Source organism: Esox lucius, chromosome 11 (assembly GCF_011004845.1).
Source record: "Esox lucius isolate fEsoLuc1 chromosome 11, fEsoLuc1.pri, whole genome shotgun sequence".
Lineage (NCBI taxonomy): Eukaryota > Metazoa > Chordata > Actinopteri > Esociformes > Esocidae > Esox > Esox lucius.
In genome coordinates, this window is record NC_047579.1 from 10,869,836 (window position 1) to 10,892,140 (window position 22,305).

At 42.0% G+C, this 22,305-nt stretch overlaps 1 protein-coding gene across 1 annotated transcript in view; it reads left to right on the top strand.

Annotated features, from left to right (window-relative positions):
- The first annotated feature begins 951 nt into the window (after positions 1–951).
- LOC105008547 (protein NLRC3-like) overlaps positions 952–22,305 on the top strand; it is a 39,018-nt gene continuing 17,664 nt past the window's right edge. Inside the window, exons 1-4 of the mRNA XM_034295550.1 lie at positions 952–1,047; positions 3,399–3,563; positions 3,644–3,760; positions 17,555–17,631. Of these exons, the coding sequence (XP_034151441.1) occupies positions 3,439–3,563; positions 3,644–3,760; positions 17,555–17,631 (319 nt within the window). The 5' untranslated portion in view covers positions 952–1,047; positions 3,399–3,438. The remainder of the gene's footprint in view (positions 1,048–3,398; positions 3,564–3,643; positions 3,761–17,554; positions 17,632–22,305) is intronic.

The window sequence follows — 22,305 nt, forward strand, 5'->3', positions numbered from 1 at the left end:
AGCAGCAACCACAGCCTGGAGGTGAAGCATGGAGGTGGAAACATCATTCTTTGGGGATGTTTTTCTGCAAAGGGGACAGGACGACTGCACCGTATTGAGGGGAGATGGATGGGGCCATGCATCATGAGATCTTGGCCAACAACCTCCTTCCCTCAGTAAGAGCATTGAAGATGGGTCATGGCTGGGTCTTCTAGCATGACAACGACACACAGACAGGGCAACTAAGGAGTGGCTCCGTAAGAATCATCTCAAGGTCCTGGAGTGGTCTCCAGACCTGAACCCAATAGAAAATCTTTGGAGGGAGCTGAAAATCTGTATTGCCCAGCGACAGCCCCGAAACCTGAAGGATCTGGAGGAGGTCTGTATGGAGGAGTGGGCCAAAATCCCTGCTGCAGTGTGTGCAAACCTGGTCAAGAACTACAGGAAACGTATGATCTCTGTAATTGCAAACAAAGGTATCTGTACCAAATATTGAGTTTTGCTTTCTGATGTATCAAATACTTATGTCATGCAATAAAATGCTAATTAATTACTTAAAAATATACAATGTGATTTTCTGGATTTTTTTTTTAGATTCCGTCACTCACAGTTGAAGAGTACCTATGATAAAAATGACAGACTTCTACATGTCGGCTGTGTATCAAATACTTGGTCTCCCCACTGTATGTTGTCCCATTGCAAAAACTTTGAAATACACAATGGTGTGAACATGTTATTTAATCTTTTAGGCTATGATCTGTTAATTACTTGCTCACTGACCCAGGTTACAGGAAGATCTCTTTTAGAGATGTGAACCATAAACAAAGGCCAGTTCATTATTTGGTCAAATATCAAATTTACATTTACTTTTACCCACCAGAGGGTGTGACAAAGTGAGTTCTCATCCGAATGTGACCAACTAGAACAACTGGTCCAACCAGGTACAAACAGTGTTCCTGTCTGTCACATGACTGTACATGATTACTGTCAGATACAGATATCAGAGGGACAGGAGGGAACACACAGCAACACACAGAGCAGGTGAACAGGGAAACTACCTACTTCATGGTGAGTACCAGAAATTCATGTTTATGGACATTAATATCACAGAGTCAATCGACTGAAGTAATGATGTGGTACTGAGGAGGATTAAAGACCTATAGGTTCCAGTAGTAATGATGTGGTACTGAGGAGGATTAAAGACCTATAGGTTCCAGTAGTAATGATGTGGTACTGAGGAGGATTAAAGACCTATAGGTTCCAGTAGTAATAATGTGGTACTGAGGAGGATTAAAGACCTATAGGTTCCAGTAGTAATGATGTGGTACTGAGGAGGATTAAAGACCTATAGGTTCCAGTAGTAATGATGTGGTACTGAGGAGGATTAAAGACCTATAGGTTCCAGTAGCAATGATGTGGTTCTGAGGAGGATTAAAGACCTATAGGTTCCAGTAGCAATGATGTGGTACTGAAGAGGATTAAAGACCTATAGGTTCCAGTAGTAATTTTGTGGTACTGAGGAGGATTAAAGACCTATAGGTTCCAGTGGTAATTATGTGGTACTGAGGAGGATTAAAGACCTATAAGTTCCAGTAGTAATGATGTGGTACTGAGGAGGATTAAAGACCTATAGGTTCCAGTAGTAATGATGTGGTACTGAGGAGGATTAAAGACCTATTGGTTCTAGTAGTAATGATGTGGTACTGAGGAGGATTAAAGACCTATAGGTTCCAATAGTAATGATGTGGTACTGAGGAGTATTAATAACCTTTAGGTTCCAGTGGTAATGATGTGGTACTGAGGAGGGTTAAAGACCTATAGGTTCTAGTAGTAATGATGTTGTAATGAGGGGGATAAAAGATCTGTAGGTTCCAGAGGTAATTGATGGTCCTCCTGTATCGGAATCTTTTATCCTCAATGCATTCCTTTAGCACAACTAATACAATGAAGAATTCAAGTGATTGTTTTTCTATAATTGTTTATAGAAAATAAAATATATGTAGCAATAATACTAAAGCCAAAAGCACATGAACAGAGAGTACAAGAGTTCAATTCTTCAGGGAATGCTGAGTAACAAAAACAACTGTATTTCCTCATTCATAGACTGGTGATGTTGTTCATGACTTAACCTAATAAACTGAATGGAATGCAGCAGAGTGAGTTTTTACTGATACTGCAGACAGTGTTTGATCAGCACGCAATTATGATCTGTAATTTAAGTGTTTGATTTTTACTTATTACTTAATAAGAAAGAAATTAACATGAAACATATTACATGTTCTGTTCAAACACCATTTTATTATTAAATATATTAATGAAACGATGGTTGAACCTGGAACCTATTGCCTGGTTAACAACCGAAACGTACTTCACGGGCTATCATATACTTGATCTATATTTTCGTTTGGGTCTACTCTGGCATATTGTACTTTACTAAAGAAATATGGTGGGGAAAAAACTGTATATTAAGCTACTTCCGACATCTACTTATAGATATAAAAAGGCCTCTTGGAAGCATTCCTGACAAAAAAATTTCTCGTCTTTTCACCAATTTTGGAGGGACGTCCAGTTCTTAGTAATGTCACTGTTGTGCCATATTTTCTCCACTTGATGATGACTGTCTTCACTGTGTTCCATGGTATATCTAATGCTTTGGAAATTATTTTGTACCCTTCTCCTGACTGGTATCTTTCAACAATGAGATCCCTCTGATGCTTTGGAAGCTCTCTGCAGACCATGGCTTTTGCTCTGAGATGCAACTAAGAAAATGTCAGGAAAATCCTACTAGAACAGCTGAACTTTATTTGTGATTAATCAGAGTGACTTGATGACAGGTGTGTAATGACTTATATTTAACATGAGTTTGAATGTGATTGGTTAATTCTGAACACAGCCACATCCCCAGTTATAAGAGGGTGTGCACACTTATGCAACCAGGTTATTGTAAGGTTTTTATTTTTCATGTTGCCCCCTCGAATATTTCATTTTCCATTTATTTTTATTGTTCACATTATAGGTCACATTAAAAGTGGAAAAGGTTCTGACATGATTTATCTTTGTCTCATTCTTTTACATCACAACAACCTGACAGGTGTGTGTAGACTTTTTATATCCACTGTATATTTGCAAATAGAGACAGAAAGACACTAATACAACATAATAGAGCATTACGTAACTTACTGGCATAGCACCTAAATGAGTGCCTATGTATGTTTTATAAGTGAATTATTGGGTCTCTGTAAAATGTTTATTAGTAAAATATGGAAGATGAAACAGGAGTTCTGTTCTTGTTTTTGATGGGTGTGTGTTTACACAAAGTAATGTGTCATTACATTCAGTTTGTGTCTGATTCAGATATTATTTGTCTCTGTAGTCTTCAGTCTTGATCCAAGAAGTGTGTTTCCATGATGTGTTTACAGGTCAAAGTAGAGAGTGGAGGAGAGGTTCTATGCCTCTAAAATGAGTCTTTCTGAGGAGAGAGAGAAGGGCTCTGACTCTAAAATGAGTCAGTCTGGGGAGATCAAGGAGAGGGACCCTGCCTCTAAAAGGAGGCTCTGTGTGGACGATGAAAGCAAAGCCAACATGTAAGATTAAAATTTAAAGAATGGTGTTTCCCCATCAGGGTTCAGCTTAGATAAGTGATGTTGTCTCTGTTCTTTTAAAGCCCAATTCAGCAGGAGAGACCAGCCTCCCCGGATCCCAGCTGTGTGTCCATGAAGAGTGACAAGTCTATGCATCACCCTGTTGGGTTCAGAGAGGGAGACGTTTCTACTGAACAAAGGTAGGAAGGAGTCATGGGTCTTGGTCATTGATTGTCAACATTGTCTTTTATTAGTTTATCTGGTTGCCCATTATTTGACGCCATGACAACAGGTAGGGCCATGGCCTCCCATCCCATACTATTGAAAGGGCTAAATAGGCTGTTCTTACTTATTAGCTATAATAGCACATTAAATATCATCCTTAGTAAGGGGTTCTGCCTTGGCTATAGATATAGGTCTTTCTGACTCATGGCGTTGGTATTACTGTGAATAAGGTTTTGTTGGGGTGCCAATTACTGATGGTTACTGTTACGAATTGTTCTCACACCTTTGTCAGCTCTACCTGCCTGGTTAAATTGAAACCAAATGGCTTCCACGGTGTTCCCTTGTATAATTCTCTTTTTAAACGAATACTTTTTATCAGAAGGGGGTTTGATCTGAACCTGTCTTGGCCTTGAGAGTTGTGCAGCTTATACCTTCTATGAGTAGGATGGTACTCGTCAACCATCATCGTGCTGTTCTGTGCCACCTGGGCTTTCCATTTCCTCTTGTAAACTTGGACGTGGACTTCATCACCCAGTGGCAAAAATATTCATCACAGGTTGATCAGGGTTGGATAGTCCTTGTGTGGTGGTCCTTGGGTCTGCCTTACCTGTGAGTGAATGTCTCATAGCTGTGATGGAAATTCCAATGTATCGACACTCGGAGTAAGGGACACAGAGACAAAGTTCTCTTTGTACATTATAACCGTTTTATTAATTATTATGCACAGAGACTTTTATGAGAGACACGTCAACCGCTTACACACACATAATCGTCTGAGGTGTCTCTAACTCCATACATGAACAATCCGTATTTATTACATAGAAAAAGGGGTGTGGTAAGATGCTGCCATCGGTCTTGTCACAAGAGTTTACCCAAAGGGCGGGCTGTCCCCCCACCTTATCCTTCTCAACTCCTGAGGAGACACAATGTCTGGATAGTCAACAGAGACACTAAAGGGTTATACAGATTTACGAGTACCCCTCTAATCCACCCGTGCCGTCAAGGATGTCTCCTATTCAAACACCAGACCCCTCTCTGCATCTTTAACTAGTAACTCATTCATACATGTATATGACGACAAAGAATACATCCTTCTTCTAGGCAGGAGGACATGGCCCAAATACCTAATAATCCTCTGATATTATACAGACATGTGTGTCACAATCAAAGTACAGATTTACATACCAGTCAATGGAAAGACAGACATTTCTCAAATGTACCTTAGTTCAAAATTTCCATAACATAGCACATGTAGTAATTGCAGGTAATCACCTAGTTCTTGGTCAAACTTTTCTAAATCCTGCACACCTGAAGCACTAGTCATTGGGACTGTCATTGCTCTGTCTACCTGTAAGTGTATGAGGTGTCAGGCCTGTACCTCTGTTTACTGAGGCTCTTGTATTCATTAAGGCTAATTCATTAAGGCTAATGGTAAAAAATCTAACTAATTCAGCCCTGTCTCTTTGCATGCTCTAACTACTTTAGAGTGGTTTTCAGGTTCATATTGGCCCTTTCCACAACTTCTGCACTTTGTGTGATATATGCAAGAAATATTTGGATTGATGCCCAATGCAGTACACCTGTTCTGAATTTGATCTGCAGTGAAATGTGTACCATTGTCTAAGGATAGTGTTGTGCACATACCAAACCTCTGGAAATATCCTTGGGCCAGGCATTTCGCCACTGTTTTAGCTACACAGTGCGAGGAACCAAATGCTTCCATCCATCTCGAGAACCTGTCAATCACCACTAGGCAATAATCTTTCTTTGCCTTCTTCTCAGTCTTGTCTATGAAGTCAATTACCAGATGGGGAAAGGTCCCATATGTTAGATTCTGTCAATTTTTGATCCATGAACAAAATGTATGCAACCGGTAGTCAGGGGAGAACCATTTCTATTCCGCATGTGTCCAATATTTTGAGCTGTTAAAAACATGTTGAACAAAAATATAATTCCAAAGCAATAGCCTGAATCGTGAACCCAGTAAGTAAGACAACCCTTTACCGATGTTGTAATTGGCCAATGACGGAATTTGAAAGGATATTCATAAATGTACATATAAACTTATTTTTATATTACCATTTTGTAATATACACAATTTGTTAATATGTGTTTAGTTTGTTATATAGCCTTTATAAAAACAAGAAACCAGGCAAACTGGTTCAGCCGGCCCGCAATAGAACATTTTGCCATCTTGAGATTCAAACACAGGACGCCCACGTGAAAGACTGTCATTAACCACTACACCACAGAGCTGGACATTGGCTGGGTGTCAGTATAGCCTCTATCCTGAACAAATCCTTTTTTGCCCCTGAGTGGTGGTAAAGTCGGGCTTTGGTTTACACCAGCCTATTCAGGGTCACAGATTGTGACCCACAGATTGTGTACTGTGGCAACATCAGTTACATTTGAGAGAATGTTTACTAAAACGGGACAAATTATAACCAAAAGGAGGAACAGAATCAGCCTTGCAAAAGTGAGACAACTGATTTTTTTTAACTAATCTTCCCAGAAGAAGGATCTCCTTATCCAACTACTTTGTGACACTGAATGAGAATAGGCTTGCTGAACACTGAGACATGTTTATATTTCAGCTAATGATTAGAACTGCCATGTTGATCTGGTAATAATAATATTATTCAGTCAATGTTTCCTTTAACCATTTTACATTATTAATGTGCAATATTTTTTTATTGTATTCTATTGTGATCTGTTCTACTATTATTTCAATATTAAAAATGTTTCAGCAAAATGAAGTCATTGCATTGTTAACAAGAATTTGCACTTATTTTTTTGATGCATGGAACCTGATAGGATTAAAATGCATACATTTCAGTGAAAGATAAATAAGTAAATAAAAGTGTTATTTTCCACAGCTTTACTAAGGCCAGTACATTATTATGGCTGTTAGATAATTTGGGCTGCTTAGAAAAATTTGTATAATTATATTGCAGTAAAGTGTTTATTTAAGAAAAATACTGAACGAAGAGCAGTTTTGAGAGCCAAAAGAAGATCTCGTTTAATTGAACTGTGAGCCAAATCACAAAAAATCCTCAAATTCTGTTGGGTTCAATTCACCAAACTTCTATATAGTCTATTTTGTCTAATGAGAAAGAACCACACCAAGAGTCAGAAAGACGTTTTAGAAGTCACTTCTGCAGAAGGGAGAGAGCCGTTGATCTCCACTGAGCCAGGAACGAGCCTGCATGTAGGATTCAACTCAGCCACTCACACCTTCTCCATGGGTGGACCCGTTTTTATTTAGAAGCACAGCGTTCAGTAGTCATAACACACATGTCCTTTTCCTCTTGGTTATCTCTAGTTGTTATTGCATACTGGAACATCTTGTTATTGAGCGTTATAGGTAGGAAGCATGTGGACAGTAATGAAAACCACATAACTGTTTCAATTGGAACATGTTATTCTAGGCTTATACTGAATGTAATTTAGATAGATTGGTGAAAGCTTTCACAATGATTGAAACAGATCTTATATGAAACATTAACTTCTTACATTTCCCTCCTGTTGTTCCCATTGAAATCAGATGATGCACCTCTCCGGGTTAAGGTTTTCAGTGCAACCTTCATAAAAGGAAAACAGGATAGAAATGCACCAGACAGCACTCTGGGGGAGGCGAAAACCCGAAAGCATATGGGCAAAAATTCCTCCTCCGGCCCTCGGAAGGAGCGACCACCCTAATTTTGGTCAGGCACCGTCTGGTTATTTACATTATTTACACAGTCTAAACATCGTCATACGGTCTGTCACACATTACTTGTCCATTGAGTTGTTGGTAATGTATCTCTGCATACTGGACCATAGCCCCAGTCATAGTGCGCTTAACCATAACTTGAATGATGGGAATACAACAGCAGAAAACAAACATACAAACAACCAGCATAATCCCTAACGGGGCCACACATTTTAACAATACCATAGCCCATGACCCTGACGTGAACCAGTCCAACCAACCCTCAGGAGGGTGGTAGTCAGCATTCATTGCCGCTTGCAGGTTGGTCATTGTGGCTAGAGCTTCAGCAAGGGTGGAATTACTTTCTGCCGGTATGTAAGTGCAGCACGTCTCCCCTATCATGGCACAGACCCCACCCTCCTTGGCCATTAACATGTCCAGGGCCAATCGATTCTGGAGGGTGGTTAGTCGAAGTGCCACTAGTTCCTTCTGCACACCTTTCAGTCCCATGACTGTTGCATTGATGAAAGCTTGAAGGCGATAATCCACAGTTTCCAACCTGAGTGCATTCTTTGCTGTGCCTGCCCATGGAAAAAGGGCTAGAATTATTTTAGCTCCCGTCGTGTGGTGTTTGAATTCCGGTGGTACATCTGATCCCCATATCGAATCATGAGGGATGAAAGTCAGGCTCCGGCGTTTCCTAGTATGTTTCTTAGGAATGTCTGGTTCTTGGTAGAGGATGTAGGTATGGTCTGATACTGTTACTGGGGCACACATCCCAGATCCGTTCCTTGGCACGGCGGCATGCACTTTCCATCCGCACATCCACCATACTTGATCCAACATCTGGGTTTCTACGTCTGTTTGGGCTTGGGTTATGGTCGCACACTCTTGTTCTGGAATCCCTCCCATTCCGAGATTCGGGCCGGTGAAATTCACACACTGGGCATGGCAATGAGAGTGGTTGTTACAGATCACAAGGTTTCTAGTATTCATGGTTGCATGGAGGCTGACAACTTGTTCTGGCATAGTTATTAATGGGTATTTTGTGGTGGTGTTGTCTGACCGCAGCACTGCTTTTATTACCAATTTAGCCTCGGCATCCACCATAGGGGTAGCAAATACTCTGGGTTGTGCTACTGACTGTGGAATGTACGAGCACACATAACACCGGTCCTTATGGGTCTGTCGGGCTACCCAGGTGGCGTACCTGTACCACACATTTGAGGAAAAAGGATGCTCGGGGTCGGTTTCTTGGTCTAGCCAGTTTCCGAATAGGTCTTTTCCCTCATTCTTAATTGACTCAGTTCCCCCGGAAGTTTTCTCAACCTTCATCTGTTGTTTTATCTCGGGTTTCAGATATGGATCGCTGGACCGTACCATGGCCTCTATTTTGGTGGTGGTTATACATACCGTAATGGGGAACCATGGGTCCTTCCCTGAGACGTCCGGTCTAAGGTAAAGGTCTATGCAGCCCACGGTCACTGGCTTGTGTGGGTTCAGTCATGTAGACCACACCTGAATCACCCCTCCCCATCTGCCGTCCTACCAGCCAATGTTCTCCAGTGGTGTGTTGTCCCACCATGCTGATCATGATCGGGTGTGTCAGGGCTGCCAATTTCGCTGCAGCGTCGGCCAATGCATTCCCCTTGCTTACATCATCTGTCCCCTTCGTGTGTGCCTTACATTTTACCACGGCCAATGCTCTTGGAAGCTGTATAGTTACTAACAGCTTTATGAGTAACTCCGCATGTTCCACGGGTCTGCCAGTGGAGGTGGTCATGCCTCTTCTTGCCCACTGTGCAGCGTAGACGTGTATGGTTGAATGGGCATACTGGCTGTCAGTGTAGATCGATACCTCTTTTCCTGCATATAAGATGCATGCTTCCGTTAATGCAATTATCTCTGCTGCCTGTGCCGAGAGATTTGATGGTAGTCGTTCAGCCTTTAGCGTCTTTTCTAGTGTAACTACTGCATATCCCACTTGGTTCTTTCCCGTTGCTGATTTGGACGCAGACCCATCCACAAAAACCTGGTCTGCTCCAGGCAGGGCTACATCTTTCAAATCTGGTCTCGGCTTGCAGCACTTCTCAGTTCGTTCCATGCACTCATGCGGGTCTCCATCTTCAGCTGTCGGTAAAAGGGTGGCCGGGTTCAAAGTAGTGCATCGCTCAATAGTCAGATGTGGTTGTGACAACAGTATAGCTGATACTGCCAAGTGTCGAGCCGGTGACATGAATGACATCTTGGTGCACGTTATTAACATATCGACGGCATGAGGGACTCGGAGAGTAAGTGGGTGGAATAACACCACTTCGGCTGAGGCTTGGATTGCCAAGGCCGCAGCACAAACTGCGCCTACACAGGGTGGTAAGGCTGCCGCCACTGGATCCAGTCTTTTGGAGTAGAAAGCTACAGGTCTTAGTTTTGTGCCGAATGATTGGAGCAGGACCGAAGTCATGAACTTGCCTTTATAGTCCACTGTTTGGATGAACAATTTTGCATAGTCCGGTACGGCCAGTACTCCTGCCGATGCTATCTGGTTCTTCAATATTTCGAAAGCTTCGGTGCCTTCTGGATTCCAGATGATGTTATCTTTCATTGCCATTTCTGTGGTGTAGATGAGTTCCAGTAATGGTTGGGTGATCTTCGCATAGTTTGGAATCCATGAGCGGCAGTAATTGGTCAGTCCCAAAAAGGCCATCATGTGTTTCTTGGTGTTTGGCTTTGGGCAATTCTGCACGGCCACTTTCCGGGCATTTGTGAGTTGTTTCCCTTTGTGTGAGATTTGATGTCCTAAAAATACCACTTCCTCTTGACAAAACTGCACTTTCTTCAGTGAGGCTTTATTTCCCGTGTTGGCTAAATGCTTTAATAGCTTGATGGCTTCTTCCTTGTTCTCCTGTTCTGATGGACTGGCTAGTAGTATATCATCGACATAAACTAGGATCTGGGAGGTTGGTTTGGTATCATGTAAACTCAAACATGCTTCAATTTCTTGGCTGAAGATAGTAGGGCTTTCACAGTAGCCTTGGGGAAGTCGGGTGTAGGTGTATTTCTTCCCATTAAAGGTGAAACCAAACCAATGTCTGGCATCAGGATGCAATGGAATGGAGAAGAAAGCGTTACTCAAATCCACCACGGTGAAAAACTTTTGGTGGGGTTTCAAACTGTTTAACAATGTATGTGGGTCGGGGACGCACGGGGCTCTTGATTTTACTGCTGCATTCACACCTCTCAGGTCTTGCACCAGCCTCCATGCTCCTGAATCTGCTTTTTTTACTGGGAAAATGGGTGTATTGCATTCACATGTTGGGTCTTCCACCAGTACAGTAGCTTTTGCCATGTCCGAGATTACTGGTGCGATTCCTGCAATTGCATCTGGCTTCAGGGGGTATTGCCGTATCCTAGGTCTGTAAGATGATTTGGGTGTTATTTCTACTGGTTTGGCCGTTGTCATTAGTCCCACATCAGTTTTAGACTTGGCCCACAGCGTGGTAGGGACCCCAGGAAAATCTTCAGCTGAATATAAGATACAAGGACTTTGTCATTCCATTATGTGGCTTGTTGTGGTAGCTGTCGTAGTCCAATTCAGAACAATCCGTTTTATCCAACCCCCTGGGGTGTCGGTTATTTGTTGCCTGGGCCCCATGGATTTCCAGCAGGTTTCCGGAATTTGTTCAGCTCTTCCCGCCACGAGTCCGACATCTTTCCAGGTGAGATTGTATGTCTTCTTGAGTGACACATGGGGCACATTTCCAAATGGCATTCTCCTCAGTGCGTCCATTTCTCTACTCAAGTTAGCTGACGCCCATGTTGCTCCCTTTTGGGTTGAGTATAGATATCTCAGTTGAACCTTTTGTGGTGGAGATCGGAGAAATCGTTGTTTGAAATGTTCTTGGTCATCATACTGGTCCCCAAAACGAATGGTGACATGTAAGGGCCATTCGTTCTGTTCTTCCCCTGGGTTGTCTTTGGTCCGTTCTTTCAGGGCGGTGGTGACCGACCCAGGTCCCTGTTCTACCAGGTCCAGTGTATAAAATTTTGTGGGCGTTCCTGATCCCTCCAATAGGAGAATGTCATCCAGCTGTCCCTCCTTTCTTGGTACCATCCCCTGTTCGGTCACAATGAGGCATATTTTCATCTTTGTCATCAGGTCTCGCCCCAGGAGGTTTACTGGACACTGGGGGCTCAGTACAAATATCCCTTCATGTCTTTCTCCGTCCTCATCCACGAATGTGGTTTCCTTTGAGTATCGTAGTACTGAATGTTGGCCACCTGCGGCTATAACTGTGATCAATTTATTTCCTGGTGTTATTCCTGGGACCTTATCCCTGAGTACAGACCTGTCTGCGCCCGAATCACAGAGGAATTTAACAGGGGTCTCTTGAGGCCCTATTGTTAATGTATAATAGGGTTTATCATCACTATGTGCCATACCTATTTGGGTTAAATCTAAAATTTCTAGTGGTCCCTCTTGATGTTGCGAGGCATCTCCCCTGTTTTCCTCTACATCCTGGCGTCAGTCCTGGTAGTCAGGGTTGTACGGGGTTTCGCGTCCCTGTTCATGCGGGGATCGCCTCTCTTCCCGTCCATCCCGACCCTTACTCCGGTTTTGTCTTCGTGGTCTCAGCGGTTCTGTGCAATCCCTTGCGTAATGTCCCCTTTTTCCACAGTTATAGCATCTGTCATCTCGTTGTTGTCCCTCTCCTTTATTGTCTCCTCTTTGGTTCCCCGGGCCTCGATCCCTCTTTTGTCTCTGTTGATAATACACTTCCCCTTCTTCCCCTTCTTCAGCGGTTAGCGCGGCTAGGGCTGAGGCCACTGCCATGACCCCACCCTTCCCTGCCTTTTTCTTCTGGACCTGTTCGGCATGTGAGGCCCACTCTAGTAGTTGGGGTGTATTCAGCGTACGGTGTCCAACACAGTGTTTAGTGATAAAATCCCGGACACATGGACGCATGTTGCTCATCAGATGTTGTCTTAAATTTACCTGATAAGGCCCATTGTCCCCTCCGTCGTTTACCAGTCCACTGTGGACTCGGAATACCTCCTCGAGCCTTGTTCTGAATTCGTATGGGTCTTCCCCCTCTTTCTGACGTGTGCTATGTATTTTCCCATAGTCTGGTCTGGGTCTCCAGAGGGCGGTGGCTCTCGCACATATGCCTTCTACTTGCGCATTCAGTTGATCACCTTGTGGGGTTGGCAGTCTGTTTGGTCCCATCCCCTCGAAGGTTCCCCTCACTCGGGCCCAGTTGTGTCCCAGGGAAGCTTTACACGCTTTTTCCACTTCCCTTCCATTCAGTCCATACGACTGACATAGCAGCTTCAGGTTGTTTCCCCAAGCTTCTGGGTCTTCAGTCACGTTTCCCAGCCCCTTACATGCCTCAATGCATTCAGCATCAGTCCATGGGCGGAACACCTGGATGGTTCTATCCATGTCACCATCTAGACCATAGTGTGGGTTTGCCACCTGGACTAAGGGATAGGCCCCTGCCAATTCAGTCAGGCATGGATATATCCCTTTCTTTTGGGGTTTGGGTAAGAGTGCCCCCGTTTCTTCACCACTCTCTTCATCCTCCGACTCTTCTTTCCCCCTCCTATTCTTTTTCTGGTATCTGGTGACTAATCTCTTTCGCCCCTCCTTTTGCTCCTCTCCCACGGGTGTCTGTGAGGTTGGTTGGGCTGGAACATCCTCTTTTTCTTCTCCAGGGCCCGCCCCATCGGCACCTTGGGGAGGGGGCCCTGGCACTCGTTGTGTTGCTCTACTTCCTGTTTCTTCATCAGGCTTGATGTTGGCCAACCCCACCAATGCTTTTTCTGCTTTCCGCTTCTTCTTCTCCTCCCTGCATTGTTCCCTCTTCTTTGCTTGTTCTATCCACACAGCTATTGCCGTTAATTGGGCTTGGATTTTTTCCCGTCTTCTTCCCTTGCTTAAAATTTCCTTACTTTGCAAATTTCGCCTAATGAACTGCAGTTCTTCTAATTTAAAGTTGCCTGAAAAATCAAAATGTTTTTTCCATTCCCCTATATACGTTATGGCACCCGGGTGATTATTGCGCATGTATTTTTCATCTGTGGTTAACGTTTTCTCATTACATTGCCCCATTTTGTAATACTAACATTGCATTTACTTACCTGGGACGTCCCCTCTAATTTTAACTTTAATTCAATAAAAGGTTCTTATCTTGTTTATAGTGAATCCTATCGAATCCACCATTTACTGTCTCTCCACGAAAATCCCAGATCTCAGCGTTTAGGTTGGTTGGAAATCCCCGATTCCCCACCAGGTCCCAGACCTAGACAACGTATCCCTGACACGTTTTTAATCTAACCCACGACTGTCGTTTAGGTTGGCTGGAAATCCCTGATTTCTCCACCAGGTCCCAGACCTAGACAACGTATCCCTGACACATTTTTAATCTAACCCACGACCGTAGAGAGCGTTTAGGTTGGCTAGAAATCCCTGATTTCCCCACCAGGTCCCAGACCTAGACAACGTATCCCAGACACGCTTTTTATCTAACCCACGAATACAGTTTCTTAGTGGTTTCCACACGACTCACTACAATTTTCTAAAAGATAACGAAAACTTTTACCGTTTTTCCGGCTCCCGGTGAGGTCCTGGTTCGACGGGATCCTTCACTGTCCCTCGGGACGGCCGCGGATCAACACCTAGGTGGTCCCCCTCCGTGAAGGTCGGCGGGGCCGTCGACGGTGTTAATGACCTGTTGCTCCTCCGTCGCCCCGACGGGCAGGTATCGGATCCCGGGTTTCGGCACCAATTAATGTTGGGTTCAATTCACCAAACTTCTATATAGTCTATTTTGTCTAATGAGAAAGAACCACACCAAGAGTCAGAAAGACGTTTTAGAAGTCACTTCTGCAGAAGGGAGAGAGCCGTTGATCTCCACTGAGCCAGGAACGAGCCTGCATGTAGGATTCAACTCAGCCACTCACACCTTCTCCATGGGTGGACCCGTTTTTATTTAGAAGCACAGCGTTCAGTAGTCATAACACACATGTCCTTTTCCTCTTGGTTATCTCTAGTTGTTATTGCATACTGGAACATCTTGTTATTGAGCGTTATAGGTAGGAAGCATGTGGACAGTAATGAAAACCACATAACTGTTTCAATTGGAACATGTTATTCTAGGCTTATACTGAATGTAATTTAGATAGATTGGTGAAAGCTTTCACAATGATTGAAACAGATCTTATATGAAACATTAACTTCTTACAAATTCCTATCACTATATTACTGTAATGGCCAATAATAGATTGGTCACGTTGTATAGGTGCCGCTTTTATATTAGCCAATCAACGGCATTGTAACAAAAAGAAGACGTGATTAAGCAATATGTCCAATAATCATATTTGAGGGACCACGTACTGTTTCTACTTGTGTTTCTACTCTCTCAACTAGATTTGTCTTCTCAAAGTGGTGCATGAGTTTTGAGACTGATGAGACGCCGTAGAAGTTTAGCAGTCTAAGTAGAGTAGTGGGAAGGTAATGACACAGTTGTATAACTGACTGACTGATCCCGGATCGTTGATCAGTTGGAACAGGAGCCATCTATAAACGGTGTCAGATCATAGTCCTTGAGAGGTTTAGTTTATAGGTCAGGTCTGGCTCCCCTATATTTTTCATTATCCACAATGCAGTTGTGGGCAGTACCTTGGTCCTTCATCACCATGGGCTCAGATGGGTTGACAAGGAGACAACTCTTGATGGTGACATTGGGTGCAGACAGTAGGATGTCTTAGCCACTCATTCTTCTGGGCGTGAAGAGTGTTTTTTTTTAGCTGATCAGTGTGTTCCCTGAGTGAGAGACATAAACAGTGAGAGAACATGGTAAGGAATGTTGATTTTTCGACCAGATAAGCTGCTGAAGCAAGGCCTCTGTCACGTGACTAAACACTTATCAGTGTTTAGTCAACTTAGCATGCAGGTCACTTGTTCCCCATGGCAAATGCTGTGCCAGGGGCTTCCCTCCAGTTGGGTTTGGGTGCAGAATCATTGGGCACTGCAGTCATCTGTTGGACCTCCATGGGGCGGTTTGTGTTCTGTTAAGCACTCTCTTTTGTGTTCTGGCAGGGCCCTATTCAGGGCTTTGGCCCTCAGCCTTTGTGCCCTCAGTCTAGGAACCTAGTTAGGGCTGGTACAGGGAATGTAATCTAGGTTGTTCTGCCAGTTTCAGTTCCTTGTCAATCCAACAGTACTAACTCTGGGTCATCCGCAGCAGGAGCTATGGTGCTTCAGAAAACTACATCCAACAGCTGTTTAACAACTCCCCCATCAGCCCTGACAATCCTGCCTCATCTTTGGCCTCATCCACATATACTTGTTCGGCATCCTCTGTATACTTTTCTTTGTTTTATCCGATGTCAGAAGGAAGCCTGGATCTGGTGGTTCATCTTAGTTTCTTAGCATACAACAACATTTCAGTTAACAGCCATTATTGATTTATTCTCATTAACCTTTTTATGCGTATGTTTAACCCTAACCCATCACTTAATGGCCCCCAAGCATGATTTATTTTTTTGCTTTCAGTATTTAGAGTTCCAGAATGTGATTATGAAGTCATAAAAAAAAACTTCATCCACACCTTTCCACAAACACCTCACTGCTTACTAGTTATGCATCTATTTTTTATTTTAATTATATTTGCAAACTACTACCAGTAATAATACTGGTAAAAAAGTATACTGAATAATTATTAGCCAACCATTAAAAATGCTGTCCTTTTTCTAAAGATTGCGGTGCAAAAGATACTGACACGCTTCACTTTTATCAATAAAACATACTCTAAATATCAGGCAGTAGGTTGGGCGTAAATGTATTTACGTAATTATTCAGAAGCTATCAAAAATGTATGACAAATTAGGAATTATGATTTTTGCGTATTTAGTAATGGACTAATACGATCAGCGAAAAAAATTGTTTTTGAAGATTAAGTTAAGCTTTTTTCTCAAGAGCAATTGCTGAGGGGGACACCAAAAGTAGTGTTGTAATGCTGATTTAGTTTGTGTAATTGGTTTGCTAGCTACTGCAGATCTGCAAATTCAGCTATTGTGTGTGTGAACCCTACCAACATGAATCAAACTAACTGGATTAACCCCACGTTATCTTTGCGCATTGAGTGCCTTTCAGATGGTTGACACGAACACAGTCACCTTGACAGCTGAGGAACACAATATACATTGCATTGCAGGTTTCTCATTGACTCAAAAACTGGGTCAATGAAAAAACTGCAAAAACTGGTTGATGTTAATGTACCTATAGACATATTTATAACTGTCAACAGACTTTATTGTCTCTGCATTGAATTACAGTTCACATTTTGTTAGCAGTTAGCCAATGTTTTCTGGCTAGCTACAGTAACATCAACCCGTTTTTGCAGTAGTTAGAATTTGAGTCAATGAGACGAGCTTGCGATGCAATCTATGTAGTGTTCCTTAGCTGGCAATCATCTGAAATGCACTCAGTGCCTGTAGCTAACATGAGGTTAATCAAATCAGTTTGTTTTATGTTGGTAGGTATCACACACAATTCTGCATTCAGTACAGACTGAAATCGCAGAGCTACAGTAGCGAGCAAACCGATGGCCCAAACTGAAACAGTATTACAGCACTACTTTTGGTGTCCCCCTCAGGAATTGCTTGAGAGATTTTGTGTAATTGTCTATTTCAAAGAGTAGCCTTGACATATGAAAGAGGCTTACAAATTCTATTGAAAAATAACCAGCAAAACCAGTTAAATTATTTGTATTATTTGTAATAATCTGCAAGGTCAGGCTCACTTCTTTCTTCTCATGATTCAGTATCCAGGTCAAGATTTATGATAAAATTTGTATGGTATGGTTTTTAACTGTGAGGTGAAGGGCCATGTTTCTGTTGCAAAGCTACAATAGTCAATGTTGCATTATGAGTAGTAGCATTAGCATTACCTGCTACAAATTTGGTTATCACACCTCATTTGCTTTTTTTTTTTTTTACCCATTTTCACATCTCTATTTCAACTTTCTCATTTGTAACTTCTTCCCCCTCCTTTTGCTTTATCCGTTTCTTTCTTTAGAGAAAGGCAGGATGAGGTCACACTTCATGACCCGAGGAACATGAACCAGAAGGAGCTTGCTGAAACACTGGAGAAAAGTAAGTTGTCTGACTTAACTGTTAGTAGTAAATCCAGAGAAGCAACTGACCTTTTTGATGATTGATTGACAGGTGGTTAGGAGTTCCGATTTGGGGGTGGGACTTTCGGTTTAGCGAGTGGGACTTCCGGTGTATGCTGGGGGTGGGCCTTCCTGTGTGACGTTTGTTAGGGGGTGTAACTTCTGGTATGACATATGCATGTCCGGGGAAGAAATATGGTAAGGGGGTGTGTGGTTTGTAATTTATGGTTGTGTAGCTGGGTAGACTTTTTTCTGTTCTTTAAATACATAGACCTTCAGATTATATTAATATAGATAATAGTATAATTAATGAGGTTATTCACCTTGACCTTTTGTTAACCCTCGGAGTACTACGCTTAACATTTTTGGGTGTCACTACTTTTATATTATTTTATATATTTGGGCTCATAAACAATATGTAATGTAAATCAAACATTGTGTATTTGGCATCAAAATATTCCAAAGTATCTCAGCTAATATAAGCATGCATGTTAATGTTCTTATAAGGTAGTGTTTTAGGGGAAAATGCACAATAAAGTAAATAATTTCATAAGCAAAATCAGATTTATTCTATATATCATTGAATTCTGACCATAACATTCCCATACGGAGTGATACTCCCAATACAAATGTTCTGTGCAAACACAATGTACATCTGTGTAAGAAAAGGCTTCACAATGAATGTGAACAGAAAAATGAAATAATTTGCCTTTTGTTCAACATGTTTTTGACCGCATTTTTCATTGAAATCAGCCCAAAAACCCTTTTGGAACTGTTCTGCCATTACACCAACACTTTCTTGCAAAAAAAAGCATTGTATCACAATAATGTGAACAGAACAATGAAATCAGTCACCTTTTGTGCAAGCAGTCCAATATGTTTATGACAGCCATAATTATGTCACTATTTATCCTTGAAATAAGACCACAAAAAGCCATGTGGAACAGTTCTCCCATTCTAAATACGCAAAGCAGACAATATCTATAATGATCACATTTGTATTACATTATTTCATGATAAATAGGTTATTAGATGTTTCTTACCAGACTGTTCTTGCGTTAGCATTAGCCTGTTGTTAGCATTCGTCCTTTGTTGTCCGGTAACTCAGCTATCCAGCGTTTGATAACCGTGACGGACAATGGCTACATTTAGTAAATGTTTTTTTTTGTTTTGCCATTTTATACTAATTAGAATACTTCTAAAACTGTTGAGAACACATATCCTTTCTTTGTATTTTCGACAAGTTATCGTTATTCAAGGACACGATGCTAAAACGTTCGCTAATGCTAAGTTAGCATGCTAGCTAAGCTGACATAGTACTACAACCTCTTCTACAGTCAGATTGAGAAAATGAAGAAAACTAAACTTATGTCCCACCCAGCAACCTTATGATTTGATTTGATTAAATAAACAACAGATACCTTCCCTTGATGAGGTAGAATAAACTATTCTGCATAGCAACAGCCGTCCATTGGATGCTGTCACCCAACAGCCCATCCATTGGTCAGGTTCACAAGGGTTGCCTGGATTTGGACAGGATGACGACAACAAGGAAATGTGCCACGTAAACACAAAGCACATCTACGTTCTCATCAGAATCTAGTAGAAACAGCAAAGAAAACAGAATCTCTCTATCACAAACTGTTAGAAAATATGTAATACTATGTAATTGTTATGCAAATACGCATAGAGTGAAGCGGCGGTTATCGGCTACCGCAAGCCCGAGCCACGAACAGGCCTGCCACGAAGGGTTGAGAGTACAAGAGTGAGAGTGTGTGTGGGCCCATGTTAGTTTTTATTTAACAATTTAATGCATTTATATTGTGAGCTGTAACTCTGTATGTGTATTTAGAGCAATATTGTTTATTGTTAAGTCTATTCTTTTTGGTTAATTTAACCTCTGCATCAAATATATTATTTTATATTTCTAAAAAGGTGTTTGAAGTCATTTAAATCTAAGCCTTATTCATAGATCAACCAAAACAGAGTTTTAGATTGTGAGAACTAGATAGCATATTCAGGACCCAGGTGTTCCCTTTAATGTAGGACTATTTGAAATAAAATAAAAAGTTATTACACAACATTACTATATGGCTGGAGCGTTACAGTTGTTTTGATGTTTAACAATGGGGCTCCATGGGTAAGGCTTATTATATCCCCAGACATTCAATGTTGTGATAAGTAACAATATGTTTGATGTTTAACAATAGGGCGCAGGAATGTTAAATCCCTAGGCAATTGATGTGTGCAACAGATGGTCTTGGAAGACGGGTGTATTGGTGGATACATTTTCAACCCTGATATACCAAAATTCGCATTTTATGAATTGTCCAAAGGCAAAGTGTTTAAGCCGGGTGTGCCTGACCTAATGGCCTGTAATGCTAGTTTAAAGAGCTCCTTTCGAAAAGTGTTTTATTTGGGGCCAAAGCAGGGCACACCTAATATGTTAGATGTGCAGTTTTAAGACATCGAAGGTATGAAGCAATATGATTGGAGCTATTTCCGGATAATGTAAGAAAGTTAGAGTGTGACTGCTGGACCCTGATCCCGCGACTCAAGTGGGTGGAGGGGGTCCAGGGAGGTGGTTATCAGACTGGCAGCTGGTATCGTCTTGATCTGCAACACAGCCAGGAGGACTTTGGACAGTGGCAGCAATGAGTCTTGAAAACCAGGACCCGCGAGGTGTGGGCCAAGACCTCATGTCCTCCTAAGTTTGAACGGAGCAGGAGACAAAAAAACTTAAGAGAGTGCATTCCTTAGATTTACAAGGATTTACAGTGGAGAAGGAGAACTGACCCTACTCCCCCAGCACATTAATATATCAGCGTAAGACCTTGAGGCTGAGACAGGGGGTCCAGTGACACTGTGGCATTTCAGTGGGAGGCCCCATGGTGGTATCTCATGGCTGCCAACACACATCGTTATGCTGATGTGATTCATTGGTTCGTGGTTACAATAATAGCTTTTAAGATAATGCCTATTGAGGTTTGTGAAGAAAATGTTAGACTTGTTCTCAGTAACCTGTACGGTATAACAATGATCAGAAATGGAAATCAGTTCTGAGTTGGAGTACCGAGTTGGAGATACTGTGAGACTGTGAGAGGGGCATTTAACAAGGGGTATGAATAAATGCCTTCCTAGGGTGCCTTCTGTTTATAGAATAAAAGATTATGATGGCCATGTGATCATTGGGAACTTTTATGAACAGGCATTACTGAAAATAATCGTGGCAAAGGATAAAACATTTGAAAGCAGATCTGGATGAGAAAGTACTGAAAAAGAAGAAGATGAGTCTTGTGAAATGGCTTGGTTGACCCGAGAAATTCAACAGTTGGATAGCATCAGAGGTCCTTGACTTACAAACAGGATAAAAACTCTAGGATTTGCTGGAACAGCATTGGTGACAGCGGGTTCTACATAACACTGCCTAGTCACTCATCATTACATATCTATTCAAACAATTCAAATTGAGCGATACCACAAAATTTGCCAAAGGTATAGATTTGAAAGGTGATTGGGAAGTTTCTTTTATAGAGTTCCAATACCCGCATACGAGGATTACTTTTAAATGAAGTGAAACATAGACATGTACCTACATATAAAAGTCACTAATTCGGATGGGACTAATATTGATGCCGGACCACGTGTTGGGGTTATCAACTACCCGATAGCCACACTATTTTCACAAGTGGATGTCTCCTTGGGTGTTCGTTTAATTGGTCACAATAGCAACACATACCCGTACAGAGCTGTTATAGAGAGCATTCTGAATTATGGAAGTGATACTTTGAAGACACAATGTTCTGCCGGTTTGTTTTTCAAGGACACCACAGGCCACATGGATGTTACGGACCCTGCAGGAGATAACAAAGGACTTTTGAAAAGGGCTGTCTATTCAATATTCGAAATGATCAGCCCTGCTTTGCGATATCTTCTTTCAAAATAAACTTATGTTGAACGACATGGACATACAGTGGGGAGAACAAGTATTTGATACACTGCCTATTTTGCAGGTTTTCCTACTTACAAAACATGTAGAGGTCGGTAATCTTTATCATAGGTACACTTCAACTGTGAAAGACGGAAAATCACATTGTATGATTTTTTTATAATTAATTTGCATTTTATTGCATGACATAAGTATTTGATCACCTACTAACCAGTAAGAATTCCGGCTCTCACAGACCTGTTCTTTTTTTTTAAGAAGCCCTCCTGTTCTCCACTCATTACCTGTATTAACAGCACCTGTTTGAACTGGTTACCTGTATTAAAGACACCTGTCCACACAATCAATCAAACAGACTTCAACCTCTCCACAATGGCCAAGATCAGAGAGCTGTGTAAGGACATCAGGGTTAAAATTGAAGACCTGCACAAGGCTGGTATGGGCTATAAGACAATATGCAAGCAGCTTGGTGAGATGGCAACAACTGTTGGGGCAATTATTAGAATATGGAAGAAATTCAAGATGACGGTCAATCTCCCTCGTTCTGGGGCTCCATGCAAGATCTCACCTCGTGGGGCATCAATGTTCATGAGGAAGATGAGGGATCAGCCCAGAACTACACGGCAGGACCTGGTCAATGACCTAAATAGAGCTAGGACCACAGTCTCAAAGAAAACCATTAGTAACACACTACGCTATCATGGATTA